This window comes from Brachionichthys hirsutus, chromosome 6, assembly GCF_040956055.1.
Source record: "Brachionichthys hirsutus isolate HB-005 chromosome 6, CSIRO-AGI_Bhir_v1, whole genome shotgun sequence".
In the NCBI taxonomy this organism is placed as follows: domain Eukaryota; kingdom Metazoa; phylum Chordata; class Actinopteri; order Lophiiformes; family Brachionichthyidae; genus Brachionichthys; species Brachionichthys hirsutus.
Window position 1 is genome coordinate 6254633 of NC_090902.1, and position 15210 is coordinate 6269842.

The 15210-nt window shown below is 40.1% G+C and overlaps 3 protein-coding genes across 3 annotated transcripts; all 3 read right to left on the reverse strand.

Annotated features, from left to right (window-relative positions):
* Nucleotides 1-956: 956 nt before the first annotated feature.
* On the reverse strand, nucleotides 957-6859 carry top6bl (TOP6B like initiator of meiotic double strand breaks). Its single transcript, XM_068740695.1, has 11 exons — nucleotides 6839-6859; nucleotides 6538-6652; nucleotides 5916-6037; nucleotides 5117-5172; nucleotides 4316-4540; nucleotides 3641-3866; nucleotides 1973-2138; nucleotides 1765-1886; nucleotides 1416-1526; nucleotides 1152-1250; nucleotides 957-1058 (listed from the first exon to the last, which is right to left on the reverse strand). Exons 1-11 carry the CDS (start codon nucleotides 6857-6859, stop codon nucleotides 1011-1013), a joined length of 1311 nt encoding a protein of 436 aa, XP_068596796.1. The 3' UTR covers nucleotides 957-1010.
* Nucleotides 6860-7252: 393 nt separating this feature from the next.
* On the reverse strand, nucleotides 7253-8943 carry LOC137895082 (thiosulfate:glutathione sulfurtransferase-like). The gene is made up of 4 exons (XM_068740562.1): nucleotides 8875-8943; nucleotides 7988-8116; nucleotides 7579-7741; nucleotides 7253-7414 (listed from the first exon to the last, which is right to left on the reverse strand). The coding sequence occupies exons 1-4, from the start codon at nucleotides 8885-8887 to the stop codon at nucleotides 7360-7362; spliced, it is 360 nt and encodes a 119-aa protein (XP_068596663.1). The 5' UTR covers nucleotides 8888-8943; the 3' UTR covers nucleotides 7253-7359.
* Nucleotides 8944-9351: 408 nt separating this feature from the next.
* Nucleotides 9352-11222, reverse strand: si:ch1073-303k11.2 (LRRN4 C-terminal-like protein). The gene is made up of 2 exons (XM_068740816.1): nucleotides 11170-11222; nucleotides 9352-10453 (listed from the first exon to the last, which is right to left on the reverse strand). The coding sequence occupies exon 2, from the start codon at nucleotides 10449-10451 to the stop codon at nucleotides 9663-9665; it is 789 nt and encodes a 262-aa protein (XP_068596917.1). The 5' UTR covers nucleotides 10452-10453; nucleotides 11170-11222; the 3' UTR covers nucleotides 9352-9662.
* Nucleotides 11223-15210: the final 3988 nt, after the last annotated feature.

The following is a 15210-nucleotide window of genomic DNA, read 5'->3' on the forward strand; positions in this document are numbered from 1 at the left end:
GCACCGTGCTAATGTTGTGATACTGGGAAACACCACTAGATCTGTAACCACCTCATTAGCACGCCGACAAGAGAATTACTTTAAAAACACGATTTCGTAAATTCTACCTACAGAAAATCATCTTCACTTGAACGGTGTGTATGAAGAGCAAATCACATCAACATCAGCGAGATGTTTCGGTTTGCCGCGGGAAAATGCCGCCTGTCTTGGCGGCCGGATGTACGTCACGATACTGCTTTAACCGGAAAGTAGCCAGACCACCAAAATAAATGACATAAAGCTGTAGTACAGTACCGAAGTGGTAGAAGTCATCCACTGGATAATGAGGCCAGCGGTATTAATGCTAAATGTTCCATAAAGGTCTCAGACAGAACCATAAGAAAAATAATTATTATCTGGTAGCGTGATATTTCTATTTTGAAAATGGTTGTAATTTGCAACATACAAAGTCTGAGAACATTGAAAATTCTACTATAATGATGTTGAATGTTGACAAAAGTGTGCTAAAGTTCATTTGTCTTGTTTTATCTGCTTATTCTAAAAGGTATTAATACTGAAAGCTAGTGAACCATAAATCAATAAACAATGTCCTGTTCAATCTGTCCAAATGTAAAGAAAACAAAATGCAGTAACATAAACCATAGACCACATTAGGCCCGTACGTGTCTGAACAATAAGAAATAATCTGAGGCATGACAAAGCTATGCTGGTGTTTCAGTTTCTGGAGGACTCGTGTCATAGATCTGCACTGTGACCTGTGAGGATTGCTGAGTGTGACAACATGAACATCCTGCAGAGACAACCAGTAGTCTTAATAAAAGTAGTTTATAAAAGGCTTAAGAGAGTTTACTAAATACTAACAGGAAAGGTTTTTAGTTATTCATTTATTTTATACCAAAGAACTGTGTGAGGGAAAAAGAGATGAAGAATAGAAACAAACAAACAAACAAACTCCTTTCAGTGTTAAATAATTCCATTTCGCTTCATCCGGAACAACATCCAGCAGATTCTCACATTTCCGTTCTGGTAGATTCATCGTCCTCGCAGAGTTCGCCCCTCTGTGAAAATAATGGTTCATAAACGAGTTTGTTAAAATCTCTAAAAGCAACGACGTGCTGGTCGGTATCAGGAACAACCAACAGTCCACTCACATGAGCAGAGAAGCACCTGCCCTTGGGAATGACCTTCCACAATGTCACCATCCTCAGTGATTCACGGAGGGACGCCGACAGCTGATGAGTGTCCCGTACCTGGCGAACACACGCATTTAACTTCACACTGTCTACATGTCTACAGGTACAGCCTGTGCATGGCTGCTTTTACCTAACGGATGCATTCACAGTGTAACATGTCACCTGAGAACATCTCTGCCAATAAGAGTTAATCTATATCTATGAAAACACATTTCTCCACACCTTCATGCTGTCCAGACAGGCTCGCCTGAAGTCCATGTTGCTGCTGGAGCTCACGATACCGACGGACGAACCGAGAATCACCTCAGCGGCTGAACGAAGCTTCTCCTGGTCCTTTCATTTGGCACAGACCAACCAAACACACAATCTCAGATTAATCTGCTGCATCCTGCCAAAGTCTGACATACTCACTTGATAAATACTATAAACAGTATCAACTGATTCTTGCAAAAAATTGTCTTTAAATCAATAGATACAATTTCTCATGAAACAGTTACTGCGCATTGCTATATAAAATTGTTAATAATAAAAAGAGGACTTCCTCTCTGGAATGTGTGCACGTCGGACTCACCTTTTCTCTGTGATTTTGTGCCGTCAGAATGTTCTTCAGTTCTTTCTGGAAGGCTGCGGTCACCGCGTGTCTGTTGTTGCTCAGAATATCCTCCAGGTGGTGCTCTATCAACACCTCAGTGGCTGTTGGGAGGGTCACAAATCAACAGAGCGATGCCCAACCCGAAGCAAGGATTTTCAGTGACTTATACATGCGGGTTGTCTCTCACCCACAACATCAGAGAGCTGGCAGGTGAACTGGTCGTTGTGCTGCAGGAATAGAAGCACCAGGAGCCTCTGCTGCACCGGGGGGACGCTGATGTCTTGTTCTTGATCCGCCCTGTTTTCCTGAACAACTGTGTAAACAGTGCCAGCACTGTACACAAAAGCTGCAGAAGATATACATTATTTTATTTCTTTCTATATAGAAAATGTGAAGGAAGTCAAAGGAGAATTGGAGCACGAGTGATGATTTCCACTTTAAACAGCAAATGCACTACGAAGCTACACGGGCTGAAGGCTATGAGCTGGCGCTGACAGTAATTGTGATTCAATGTGTCATCCAAGTCAAAGAAATCCTTTAAGCAAGACTGCTTTCTGTAAACTCAGTTGTCAGTTTTTCCCCACTTCCTCGCGACAATGTTAGAGTCTGATTAAACATAAAAAATATATACTTTATAAAAAGAACCCTTTATATGCACCGTGTCTATTTAGATTCTTATGCAGAAGGTAGAGTAATAGCCAGATGCCTGGATAGCCTTCATCTTGTTTTCTTTATTTATATCCAGAAAGTTCCCACAGCAGGGCTGCCGTGTTTGATTTTTCCACTAAATGATCCATGATGTTCCCGTAAAGAAATGATCACTGAAACGTTATGCTCCTCCTCTGATAAACAGCTGCCGGCCCTAGAAAGGGATTCAATTCTCCATTTAGAATCCAGAATAAGTGCAACCAGACAGCTCATTAACAGGACTAACCCAAACATCAAACGCTGGAAAACTACTGGGAAATAATGCGAATCAGACATTCCTGTATCAGCCAGCTGTTTCCAATCAGAGAAATGATCAACTATGCAAAATAATTGCTTTCAAATCAAGCAATTATTGCTTTTATAATTGACATGGCCACTCTAGGTTTTAAATAAGGCTTACATTGACGAAATGAGGAATAAAACAGATACAAAAGAAAACACTCTTAAGAATTTGTTAATAAGCCACGACTCCCAAGGTAAAACAATAAAAAAAAAAAAAAAGCAAAATAATGTTGCCAGAATTGTGTTCTCTAAACATCAGTTGAAGTACAAATGTTAATAACACAAGAAACATTTTTTATTCCTCAAAAATCCGTCTTTGGAAAAAACTAAACCGAGACTCAGGTATGATGAGATGCTGGAACGGATGTGGTCTGAGCTGGACATGTCAAATGTAAACAGTCTTTTTCTAGTATAAGTCATGATGGAAAAACAAATGATTAACTCTTTATCTGCCAAAGATTCCACCTCTTTACGCTCTGCAGTGACAACAGCTTATAATGAATATAAATACGCATGTATATTAGGTGCATTCAGTGCATATTTTATTAGTGGGAGTTCTGATGGCCTGATTTCCGTATCACTGCCAGGTTTCTCTCCTCTTTCTACCATTTTAAGGGCTTTGTGATGGTGCTCTCTTTTCTACTTCTCTTGTGTTTTATTGCTCTGATTCAAATTCTGGTCTTTTGTGATCCATAAAAGTCTTTGTGAGCAGCCCTCGGCCAGCGAGCGTTGCTTCGCACATGAAACACATGTGGTTGAAATTAGTCTCCTCCGACTTAGGCCTCATTGTCAGGAACTGATTTCAGCGTTTCAGAAAGAACTGCTTGAGGTTATGTTTATATCCTTCTTAGGAAATCTGGCTTACCCGCCTTCTAGTAGAAAAAAAATAAATATATATATCCATGTCATCAGAATGTTTTATTTCAATTAGTGTTTGTTTTCTACCGTTGGAAGAAGAGGAGCAGCGAAGGCCTTGCAGGCCGAGTTCCTGACAGTCCAGATGTGATGGGAGGTTCTGGAGAAATGTGGAGGGCCCTGTGACAGGAACATTACTGGGGCTGCTTACCAACACATAGACAAAGTCAAGGGGGCTTCATTCAACTCGTAGACCTCTACCACATCAAATGAGGAACACAGTTCCCATACTCATTCTCTCACTCTCCATGCTTCAGCCCAGTCAGCCTCAGGAAGCTGTGTTTGCATTTCTCTCTCGCTCTCTTTTCATTTGTTACGCAACTCTTTTTTTCGTTACTTTTCACGTAAACAATTGAGTTCAACAGTATAAAAGCCGCCCCCCCCCCAATAAATGCACATCACTACACTAATATCTATTCTAATATTTGAATGGCATCACTTTGTGGCCATTCAAAACAATTCAAAACACATTTAACTTCCATTCAGACGGTCCATCTTACAAACTAGTGCTGCTTTGCTTTGTCGTCACTGAGTTCCCCCCCCAGTGTGAGCCGAGCAGCAAAAAGCAGAATCGCGGTTCAGAAACTCCACAATCCTCCAGATTCTGCCCATGATGGGCACAAACTGAACTGCAACGAAATCAATAAAGGATATTTGTATGTGAGTGAGCCTTGTTGCCAGATTGGGGTACTTCACCACACATGGGCTCAGGACTGTGACGAGTTGGACGCTGAGATCTCCAAACAAGCCCTGATCCATGGCGTCAGGTGGGATACTGAGTGGCAGCCTGCCTCCAATGACAGGGTGCCCTCCTCCGCACCAGTGTCCTCCTCTCGCACAGACCGGAGGCCTTCAAACACAACGAGACAACGTACCGGTACCTGGATGTGGCCTCGTATTTATCGACATGCTTTTTTTGTTGCATCAAAAGATGCATGGAACAAATACAGTTGATCCAGTTTAACTGCAGATTCAGGAATAGTGACAAGGGCATTACTGACTGTGTATCACAGGTGACGTCCAACAACAGTGACGGTTGGTTTGGCAATGCAACTTGACTCCTGACCTTAGCACTGCAAGAGTATGAATATAATGTTAGCACCACTTTACATCCAAACAGTCCCAACAACAAACAAACAAGACAAGTGAACCTTGTGTTTGTCTTCTTGTTATTTAAACTGTGTTGGCATGCAAACAAATAAACAATAAGATGCAGCCTACTGCTGTGCAGTTTTTGTATATAAACTGAGTTTTCCCTTGCATGAGTAACTTCATGAAACAAAAAAATGAAATTATTCATTCTGAATGAACAAATTATTATAGTATATACTGATTGATTGATATATTGATCATATTCAATCTATTTAAAAATATAAACAACGTAAAAACAAAGTTCTGCTTAAAGCCACGGTATTGAAAGTCATACCTAATCGTTTCCTGGATAGTCCGTTGACTGGAATTCAATTTGAGGTGGATTTTGATCTGTCAGAAAGAATTGCAGTCAAACATGTGCGACCGATTTTAAATCAATACTCCAGCCACACGGGAGAGGTGAAATGGACCTACCCCTGCATTAACCAAACAGAATACGCGCAGGAATTCTTTGATATGAACACACCAGTCCGGACCGAAATGTGCTGCATCTTTTGTCTGTACATTGCAAAGATAGAAAAAGAAATGTTATATCGCTGAAAGGCTCACTTGGATAACGGCTCACATTTCAAAGGTAATGAAATGATATACTCGATGTCTATCCATGTTCACGTGCTACTAAAGCTTGGTATGCATGATATGGATATTTTTTCTTACTTTCTGATATGTATAAGAATATCAATAGTGGTAACTTTTTTATTGTTTCACCTGAGGGTAAACAAGGCTGGGAAATCAAAGTAATCCCGATCATTGAAGTCTGATCGATTAATCTTTGAGTCCAAATTGACATTTGTGCATAAATCTGGACTGATTTTCTCAAGGTGTTCTACATCAACACAAATAGGACAAAAGGACATAGAACTTCAAAATGTACCATACAATGAAAGTCAATAATGAATTTAATTTATACGTTTTTTTGGTTCAATGAATTAATCATTAACATTTGCGTAACTGTGGCCTAATTACTTTTAATTAATTAAAAACTCAATAAAATGTTTCTAAACAGTGACCTTTGGATATTTACTAGAATTGTAAGACATTGTTCGGGCTCTGGTGTGACTAAATATTTGTACCTGAAATGACAGGAGCAATCTAAGGGAGCCGTAGAGGTCAGTGAAGGTGCACAGCTCCTCAGGGTCAGAAAGAAGGCCGGGGCCGGCACAGGGAAACATGCTCTCCTTCAAATCTGTTAGGACTAATGCAACACAGCACTGACATGGAGACAATACACAATGTGTGTATATATATATATATAAAGTGTGTGTACGTACCAGGTTGAAGAGCTTCCATTTTAACACCTGTGCACCAGGGACCAGCTGCTGCAACTACATCACAAATATGACAGCAGGCACTTTGTTAAACGTATAATGGGCTGCTTGTGTTGAGTATTATTCGAGTAGTATTTTTTTGCTTATAAACACTTTTTCTTTTTTAATAACACACATCAAAGAAGGAGTGTTGTGATTTAGCCATGTTTATACTATGAACCTCACATTACGCTGGTGTAGTAACGGATTTCTGTCAGGCTTACTTCCATCCCTGGATCATTACAAATTTGGATTCATAGTGAATTAAAGCATTATAGTGAGTTATACCCACTAAAATATGTCTACAAACTGGTAGTGATTGTAAATAATTGTTATGAACAGCTCAGACACTTTGGATGAAAGGCAGGTGTTGTTTTGTTGTGTTTACCGGTGCAGATCAGACGTCGGGGAGACTCAGTACTCAGAAGTACCAGAAGCCCCCCTGCATTCTTTGAACGGTGCTGTTGTCTCTCCTTCACCAAAAGCATGAGCGCCCGCAGCACCTTGAACGGTAAATAAACAACAACAACCACCCCACGTTAGCAAAACAAAGCTAAAGCTACCTGGCATGCTGGCTAGCTAGCTTCAATTTAATTTAAAAGTAATTAACTACGAGCAGGGATTTAATGGAAATTAAATCATAGTTTTACACGTCTAAAGGTGGCGACAATGCTTCATTGCCACACTACCTGACGTATTTCTCTGAGCATCTTCTCTGCAGGAATTCAACTTCTGAAAAAAAAAAAGCTTTCCTCCTTTCCACGTATTATCGCACCGAGATGACGTCACAGCAGCAGTGCTGCTTGATTACGTATTAATAGGATATGAATTCTTTGATTCCACGGCTCGTGCATTTTTATAAAAATCTATTAAATAATACTTTTTTTTAAATATATGAATCCATTCACAATACTGAATTTTAAAACTGGACTGGGTATTATTCAATATCACAATGTGATATACCACGTATAAGCCTAAGGAAAAATAACTAATAATAGGTATTCTCGCTCAACATTCTTTCTGCAGGTATTTCAGGTGTCTTTTAAATAACTAATATACAAAAGAAGACTGACAAAGGGAATTCTTTATTTAAATAACTCAGTCAACACTATGTGCCTTTATGTTAATCGTCCCATTCATTTATTATTTCTCAGATCAAGCAAACCTCTTTGTTTATAATGCATAAAAGCAGTCTGCTTTCAGCACATGATCATTTCCCCTCCTTCGCAGACCATTCATTGTAGGATCCTGCATAACTACGTGCACTGAAAAAGAAGACAGCGGAACAAAAATGTGAAAACAATAAGAGATAAACAGTGTGTGAGCTTTAGATAAATATTGAAACAGTGAGGGCTGTTCACCTAGAAGACTTGAGTTGCAACAAATATAAAGGTGTAAAATGTATAGTAATGAATAGGCGCTTATTTACTTAATATATCCTAGTTTGCGGGCCTTTTCTGTGGCCAACACCGCTCTCTTGCCAATTTGGCAGTAAAACACCAGCGCTGGTGCATCCAGTGCTGGCTTGGCAATGCCGTACTCGGCCTTGAACACATCTGGCTCCATTGCAAGAGCAACATCTACGGTATCAACTGGATGAAAGGGAACAAGGAAGAAAATCCTTTGAAGATTATTCATTCATTCAATTCAATGAATTATATACATAAACATTAATGCCTCATGTAAAACATTTACACATCAGTACACACAACATACTTCAATCAAAATGTGTAGACGTAGTAACAAAAAGGAAAAAAAAGACATTTAGAGGCCGCGCTGACTGTATAACACTGATAATGATATTGTCATCCTCGGAAATGAATTCAAAGGTATCTTACTTGGAATATTGACAGATTTTGGAATACGTCCTTTTTCCAATTCCTCTTGTCTCCGAACATCAATTAGAAAAAGATCCTGGCTTTGTTCAACAAGCTTTTTCAGCTCTTTGTAAGAAATGTCTTTGGTGCCTGGCAACAAGAGAGGGATTGCATCAAACACATTACAAAGGCTGTTATTGAATGCTACCATAAAACTGCAGCCCTCATACAAGCTTCAAAGGAATGAACAACCTGCCACAGAATCAAATCAAACAATTCCATCTATAAATTAAGTACTGAGGAAAACCTCAATTATTGATAAAAACAAACAAACAAACTTCGAAACAAATAATGATACCAATATAATTCCACATTTTAGGGGTATATTTTTATCACCAAGGAATCATCATACTTGTATTATGAAGCTCAAATTATTATGTCTAGTAATTGCACTTCTGTTAGATGCTAAACTGCATTTCGTAACCTCGTACTTATACATGTGTAATGATAATAAAGTTGAACCTAACCCCCAAAGCCTTTAAGATAGATCCTCATGGAATATTTCACTCAATAAAATTGCTCCTTCATTTTGTGCCTCACAACGTTTGTTTTACACTCCCTGTTGTTGTTTAAAATTAAAGAAGAAACACCCGTTACAGTTATGCAGACAATGCGGTTCTACTAGTGTAGAATGTGGAATCATCTTCTCGAAAGAACAAATCTGCTGAGTCATTACTTTTACGTCCACTTTAACTGTAATGACTAAAAGCTATTATTTAAAACACGTATTTAATTTATCGACAAACATTTGCGATGTTTCGAGTTATTTCTAAATTTCTAGCAGACGACTGTTTTTTTGGTTTTTTTTATGACGTCCGTGTCGCTGAGTGAAACTGGGAAACCCTCACCTGTGCTCGCCATCCTGTCTGCGTGGCGCGTATTCAGGTAACACCTTTCATAAATATCATAGGAGGTTCCTCTTCCGGCCATTGCATCAACTTCCGTCGAGCTTTTCAAAACAAGAGCATTTAGAATTGTTGCTTCATTTCAAACTGCAAACCTCATTGTTTTGGTAACTCAAGGATAGTGCATATTATTTGGGGTTAATGGTTGGACAAGATGACATATAGACATAATGCGGATTTTATCCTCTTTTCATTTTAATATTAATTTAATATTTTGTTCATAAATATAACTAAATTATAAACTGGAGCTGTATTGTGTAATTTTAATAAAAAATATGTTGCATTTCTTAAATAATCTATCACCCATTTAATTTTACAGCACGCAGTCCATGCTAAAGCTTTCAGATGAAAAATTCAGCCAAGACATTCTACACAGGTGTTATTAAAATACGTTTTAGTTTATTAAAAACATTTGAGACAGTGTATCATATTAATCAATAATATTTACAGTCAGCCATTAAAAAATGACAATATAATAAACAAAAAAAGAGGTTAATTTGCCAGCAAATAAACCTGAGTCCTAAACTAAAAGCAACAGAACTACCCTTGTTAGTCTCATTTCCCAAAATGCTTTCTTGTGCCTTGAACAGGTCTGTAAACAGCTTCTTATTTATGCAGTCGTCATGACAACACCACAAAACTATTTTGCTTTTGTGCAATTACACCGTTGCTGTGCCCCCTGCCTCACTCACTGTGGCTGGGATGGATTGTCTGTATTGAACTGATCTGGATCACAGGGTTCCCTCTGTGCTGTAAGAAGGGTTCCCTAGTCCGTCGCTGGATTCTCTCTTTGCTTTTTTATACATTTGATATTTCCAGAGGATGACAGCTGCCATAATGAGAAGTAGAAGAAGGGCAACCCCTCCTCCTATGATCCCAGCCAACAGTTTGTGGTCAGATGAGTCAAGAGCGCTGTAGCGTCTGCAGGAGAACTCTGATGGGAGGCTGCGCCCTGCATTGTTCACCGCTTCCACACACACCTTAACGCCAGGTTCCAAAGATTCAATGAAACCTTTGCGCGATGGGGCCTGAAACTCAAGGGCGTCCTGTTCTGTTTCCTGAATCACCACTCTGTATTCGGACACGACAGAAGAAGGAGCGCACCACTGGACTTCTACCTTTCCCCTGTTCTCCCCTTCAGTGATTGGTTGCAGCGAATGGATGCGTGGGGCGTGAGGAAGCACATCAGCCCCACTGACTCCAGGACACAAACACCCAGTCCTGTCTGACATTTGGGCGCAGGGCTCCTGATTCTCCAGGCAGGGGTTGTACTGACAGAGCTGTGATCTTCTGTTTAGTTTAGTTGTCATGGGCGACAACATTTCAGGATGAGAGCTGTGGTTGTCAGAGTACTCATCGCCATCATCGTCATCAGAGCCCACGTCCGTAAAGAATATGATCCGTGGGCGGGTAATGGGAGGGGAAGTAGAGGCAGCGTAGGTGAAGAGGTGGGAGTGAAGGAAAGGTGAGGCGCTCAGAAAAAAGAGAAGGAAAACCAGGTTCCTGCGAAGTGACGTCATCTCTACGGAAGAAATGAGAAATGTTGAGAAAGATTATACAGCCACAAACTGATCAGTGACAGCATGTTTACTCACTAACAAAGTCTAAAATATCCAATAAATCATTGCTCATTGTTCCTCTATTATATTAAGATCATATCTAAATGGAAAAATCAAGAGTTTGGAGTTAATGAGGTTTTGGTCATAATGTGAAGAAACTTGTTTCATTACTATACAGAAACAGGCTGGGCTCAGCATCCACACTGCAAAAGGTGAGAGACAGGGAGCTGCTTCATGTTTTTGTTTTCCTTTTTGAAAATTAATTGACATGGATGTAAAAAAGAAATAGGCCAAGATGAGTGTTGTATGTAGTTTCAGCCTTAACATTGTGTGTTGCTGTGTTTAGTGATTAGGTTAGACCGCAGTGGTGGCTAAAAGAGAGGGAGCCGGAACAAACCCTTTGTTGGAAGACAGAAAACACAACCATGGACTTTTTCATGAGGATTTTTCCATAACCCAACATTTGGGATGCTGTATTCACCATAGTGTAAACCCCATCAGCAATTTCATTTTCTCCTGGCACCACCGGAATGGATTTACAATCTATACAATCCTAAGACCCATGCTGTTAAAGCCTGGCGGTTTATGAATACACACAAAACAAGTCTCTATCGGTTGGTAAGCAAACATCATAAAAGTGACTCAAAGAAAGAATTGTGTTTCAAATGGTTTACTGTACCTGTGTGTTGTCTTCAACTCTCTGTCTCCCTGCTTCCAACTCTGCCTCCTCTCAATGTGTGCTAACCGGAGTCTTCTGTTCTCACCCTTTTAAGCTGCTTTTCCCCAGACTCCCTCCTCCTCCTCCTCCTCCTCTGCGACACCCTCCTTTTCTGCCCCGGCGCCCCTCCCTTCCATTTTACTTCTACTCCACTTCTCTCTGAATTTCTTCCACATATTTCTGCCGTGCCCTCTTCGCTTTCTCAAAAGAGCTTTCAACCAACCAACCAGGGCGGGGGGGGGGGCTTGTGCCACATGCGTTTGCTTAGCATTTTAATTTGCTGAGCAGGCTTGTACTTGTTGCAGTATGTGTTTGTATAAATTGGAGGTGTATCTGCCTTGTTTTAATTACTTCTTGAGCTTCAGAGAACTCTGCAGGTCTTCTGGAAACTCACAGGACATAAGGTCACATCAGTGTGTGTTTATATGCGCCTTCGCGAGTAGGGGGTGAAGAATGCTTCCATGCGTATTTATTATGGGCCCCCTCTACTGCCTCTCACCCCCATTGTGACAAGCTGGGATGGGGAACGATCAACGCTTTCTACTCTCACGTCCTTTTATGGGATAAACCTGGCAGAGAAAACGTGTTCCTTCTTTTTCAAAGTGCCCACAACACACAGATTAAAGGAGAAGTACCAGGCTAAGAGGCCTGTTCTTTTTCAAACGGAAAACTCCAAGGCCCTACATGACTTAAAGCATCTGCCTTTATTTAGAGGAAATAGTTTTGTCTCATTTGAAAATGAAATAAGGCTTGTCTATTTTTAAGTACATGTTTACGTAAAATAAACAGAAAGCATTTCACCCAGGAGTAAGAAGAAAATATCAACTTATGTTCACATAAAAGCAAAGTGAGGGACACAGAAGTAGTAAATCATTCGGAGATACAACAGCAACTTTAATCGGACAGCAGGAAACATCGTAGAGATTTATATTTTGTTTTTATACAAGGTTTTATGTAGTCGACTGGGAAAACATGTGGTGCTCACATCTGTGTGCGCAGCTGTGCAGAAGCACTCATATGTTGTGTTGATACCCACAAAATGTATTAAAAAAAAGGATGTTACACAACCAGATCCATGCCCAGAACCACTCAAAATGAAACTGAGGTGTAGCCTAATTTAATCTCTGTCCTTGTAGATGGATGAAATCGAAGAAAGCCGGAGCAAAATGATTGTGTTGCAAAAATGAATGTGCAACAATTTTTAAGGATTCTGGAGCTGGAGTTTGGTATGTGGAAGCAGTGTTCTAATCTTATCTTAGATCAGATGTCATTATGGGTTCCGTTAAAGGGAGTTTGGTTTAGTCTTAGTGTGGGAAGTGACAAGTGCGTTGTCAAATGTGTTAATCATTAGGTTCTATGCTAGAGACTAAGGCATAAGTCATAATGATGCTCATAATCCAACCTTGGTTCTCACTGTCAGCCATGGCAGGCCTGTTATAACTAAATCACCCCCCTCCTCACTAAATGATACACACGTCTGTTTTATAGTGTGATCACCTCCAGCAGCTGATCAAAATCATTGACTGATGAGTCTTCTAGATGATGTCAGTCCTCCATATCACATAATATTCCTCAACCTCGATGAGGTCCACAGCATCCCTGGATTCTTTTATATTCATTATTGCCCACGGCAGGTCAAGGTTTTTATTTATCCAACAAAGTATGGCAACCTCAGAGACACATATCTCCACACACGTTCAGGGCAACCGATTATTCTGACCCCCCCCCCCCCCCCCCCCCCCACCAGCCTTCAGCACCATCATTAGTTCATTATGCGGGTTTGAAAAATAGATATTGAAATAACTTTTGGTTGGCCTGACCTGACATTTGATGCCAGTGTCTTGATTATGATAATTTGTCAAGTTTAATTTGTTCAGTAGATGTTGGATCCTTGTCAAATTCCTGCTGCTACCAGGCTGTTTCTAAATTGCACAGATTTGGAGATTAATACTGAATGTGAAAAAAACAGAAAAAGGATGTTGAACACAGACTTGCTTTTATGCCAGTGGATGTTTTAGCTTCACAATGCCATGCAATTAGTCAATAATTGATTAATGGTTGTGATTGTATGATCAGGATATGAAAATTATGCAATACTACGATGACCCTCAGTAGTGCGCATGTCTGTGCAAAAACCCGCCTTTAATTCTTTTTTTTTCTCTTTTCATAGTTTCATTTCAGTATTCCAAAATCAACCTGACAAAGAACAATCAACACTCACATTTAATACAATAAAGCCTTTGCCGTTTTCCCCATCAAGCTTAATGTATTATTCCACCAAGACAGCAAATAAAATGTCAACATATGTCCTGCTGTAGAAGCACTCCTTTATGGGAAAATTAGAAATGCGTCCTTTATCCTTGGATGTGGAACGGAGATGAGGGGTTTTTCTTGAAATCTACTCGAAGTTTTTTTACTTGACTGAACACAAAATTGTTTTGACTGCACGAGACAACCATCTCCTCCCCTTCTGGCCTGCCCCCCTACCTGCAGAGTCAGCAGCTGATTAGTTTCATTTAACTGAATGGTACCGGTTGCTGTGACTTATCAGAGGAAGTGATTCATCTCAACATTCAGTTCTGAACAAGACAATCCAACACTCAGATCTTTGAGTCCTAAGTCCTCCCAGAAAGCATTTCAGCTTTCCCGCTGTAACATCTCACCATTTCCAGTTATATATATATATATATATATATATATATATATATATACATGGCGTGTAACTGAATTAGGTTGTGACAAATACAGCTAATATGAAACTGGATGAGTGCATGAGTGGAGATAAAGATAGATGCAGTGACCATACTATGAGGTCATGCTTGTGTATGGATTAGGGTTACATCATGAAACAACCGAGCGCCACTCAAATAAGGAAAGAGGACACGAGAGGAGAGCACAAGTACGTGAAATACGTGGAACACGGAAAATCTCGATTTGTTTTCTTTTTTGTTGATTTTACTTCTCTCGTGTCTTTATGGCTCATAAGAGACATTACCCAACAAATCCAGTTTCAGGTGAACCCAAGCCCGGAACAGGAGGCAGACACATACCTGCGATCGGATCAGGCTTCTGATATGGTTTGTTGTTCTCTCTGCATCGGTGATGAGTAAAGCGTCTAAGTGTCCACATCTAAACTACTTGACAGCGTTCCTATGTGGCTGACATCAGCGCAGAGTCAGTGCTTACCATCTACAACGTTCCACTGACGCTGACAGCCTTTCATTTCTTTTTGCCTATCACTGGCTACGGTACCAAGTTCCACAAGGAATTGAGGAAGCCGAGGAGTATGAGTCATACTACTTCAGATAATACTGTCTGCCACCATGCTTTCCCTCTCCTACCACCGCAGCATGTTTGCGCATGCTGGTGAACATACGCCAGACAGCCTGCATGGATCAGCGCCACCATCATTCGGTAGTAGATAGCATCAATGTGAGAAATGTGTGTGTAACAGATGCTCATTCCCTGTGCTACCCACACCTCTCTGAGGATTTAAAATATTCCCTTTAAAACAGGAAGCACTACTACTCAGCATAGTGCTATTATCTTCGACCTCTACTTCATTCTAAAGGAATTTCAGGGTAGCCGTGCATCCAGAATCCAGATGGAGTGGAGTTGTGCGACCAGCTATTTATAGCTAAAAAAAAACACACAGTGGGACCAGAGTGGGCTGTTCATGGTTGCAGTTCCTCATGGGGAAAATTGGAAACAGACTTGCAATGATGAGGCAGATCCATTTAATGTCAAGGACTAATACTGCTACTTTCACAGCATGCTTTCTGTGATCAGTAATAAGAGGTTGAAAGAGTGGGCTGGCAAGAAGAAAAAAAACAACAGCAACAGTTTGGATTAAGTTCATTTTGTTGATGTGTATTTAAGATACATTTTATAAGATATACAATGTACAGTACTGTACTATAAAATAGCTGCCTGTCTCACAGGATTAGATTAGATTAGATTATAATAAATGTTTTCTTATATATTGCAGCATGTTTTTGGTGT

What these genes read in the sequence shown, in the direction of transcription:
- si:ch1073-303k11.2 (XM_068740816.1), bottom strand. Translation starts at nt 10,451, where the DNA reads ATGACGTCACTTCGCAGGAACCTGGTTTTCCTTCTCTTTTTTCTGAGC.
- top6bl (XM_068740695.1), bottom strand. Translation starts at nt 6,859, where the DNA reads ATGCTCAGAGAAATACGTCAG. An exon ending in GATTGCTCCTGTCATTTCAG is followed by an intron (nt 5,173 to 5,915) that starts GTACAAATATTT and finishes TCTTTCTGACAG; the next exon opens with ATCAAAATCCACCTCAAATT. An exon ending in ATTGATTTCGTTGCAGTTCA is followed by an intron (nt 3,867 to 4,315) that starts GTTTGTGCCCAT and finishes AGTTGAATGAAG; the next exon opens with CCCCCTTGACTTTGTCTATG.
- LOC137895082 (XM_068740562.1), bottom strand. An exon ending in AAAATCTGTCAATATTCCAA is followed by an intron (nt 7,742 to 7,987) that starts GTAAGATACCTT and finishes CCTTTCATCCAG; the next exon opens with TTGATACCGTAGATGTTGCT. An exon ending in CGCAAACTAGGATATATTAA is followed by an intron (nt 7,415 to 7,578) that starts GTAAATAAGCGC and finishes CTTCTTTTTCAG; the next exon opens with TGCACGTAGTTATGCAGGAT.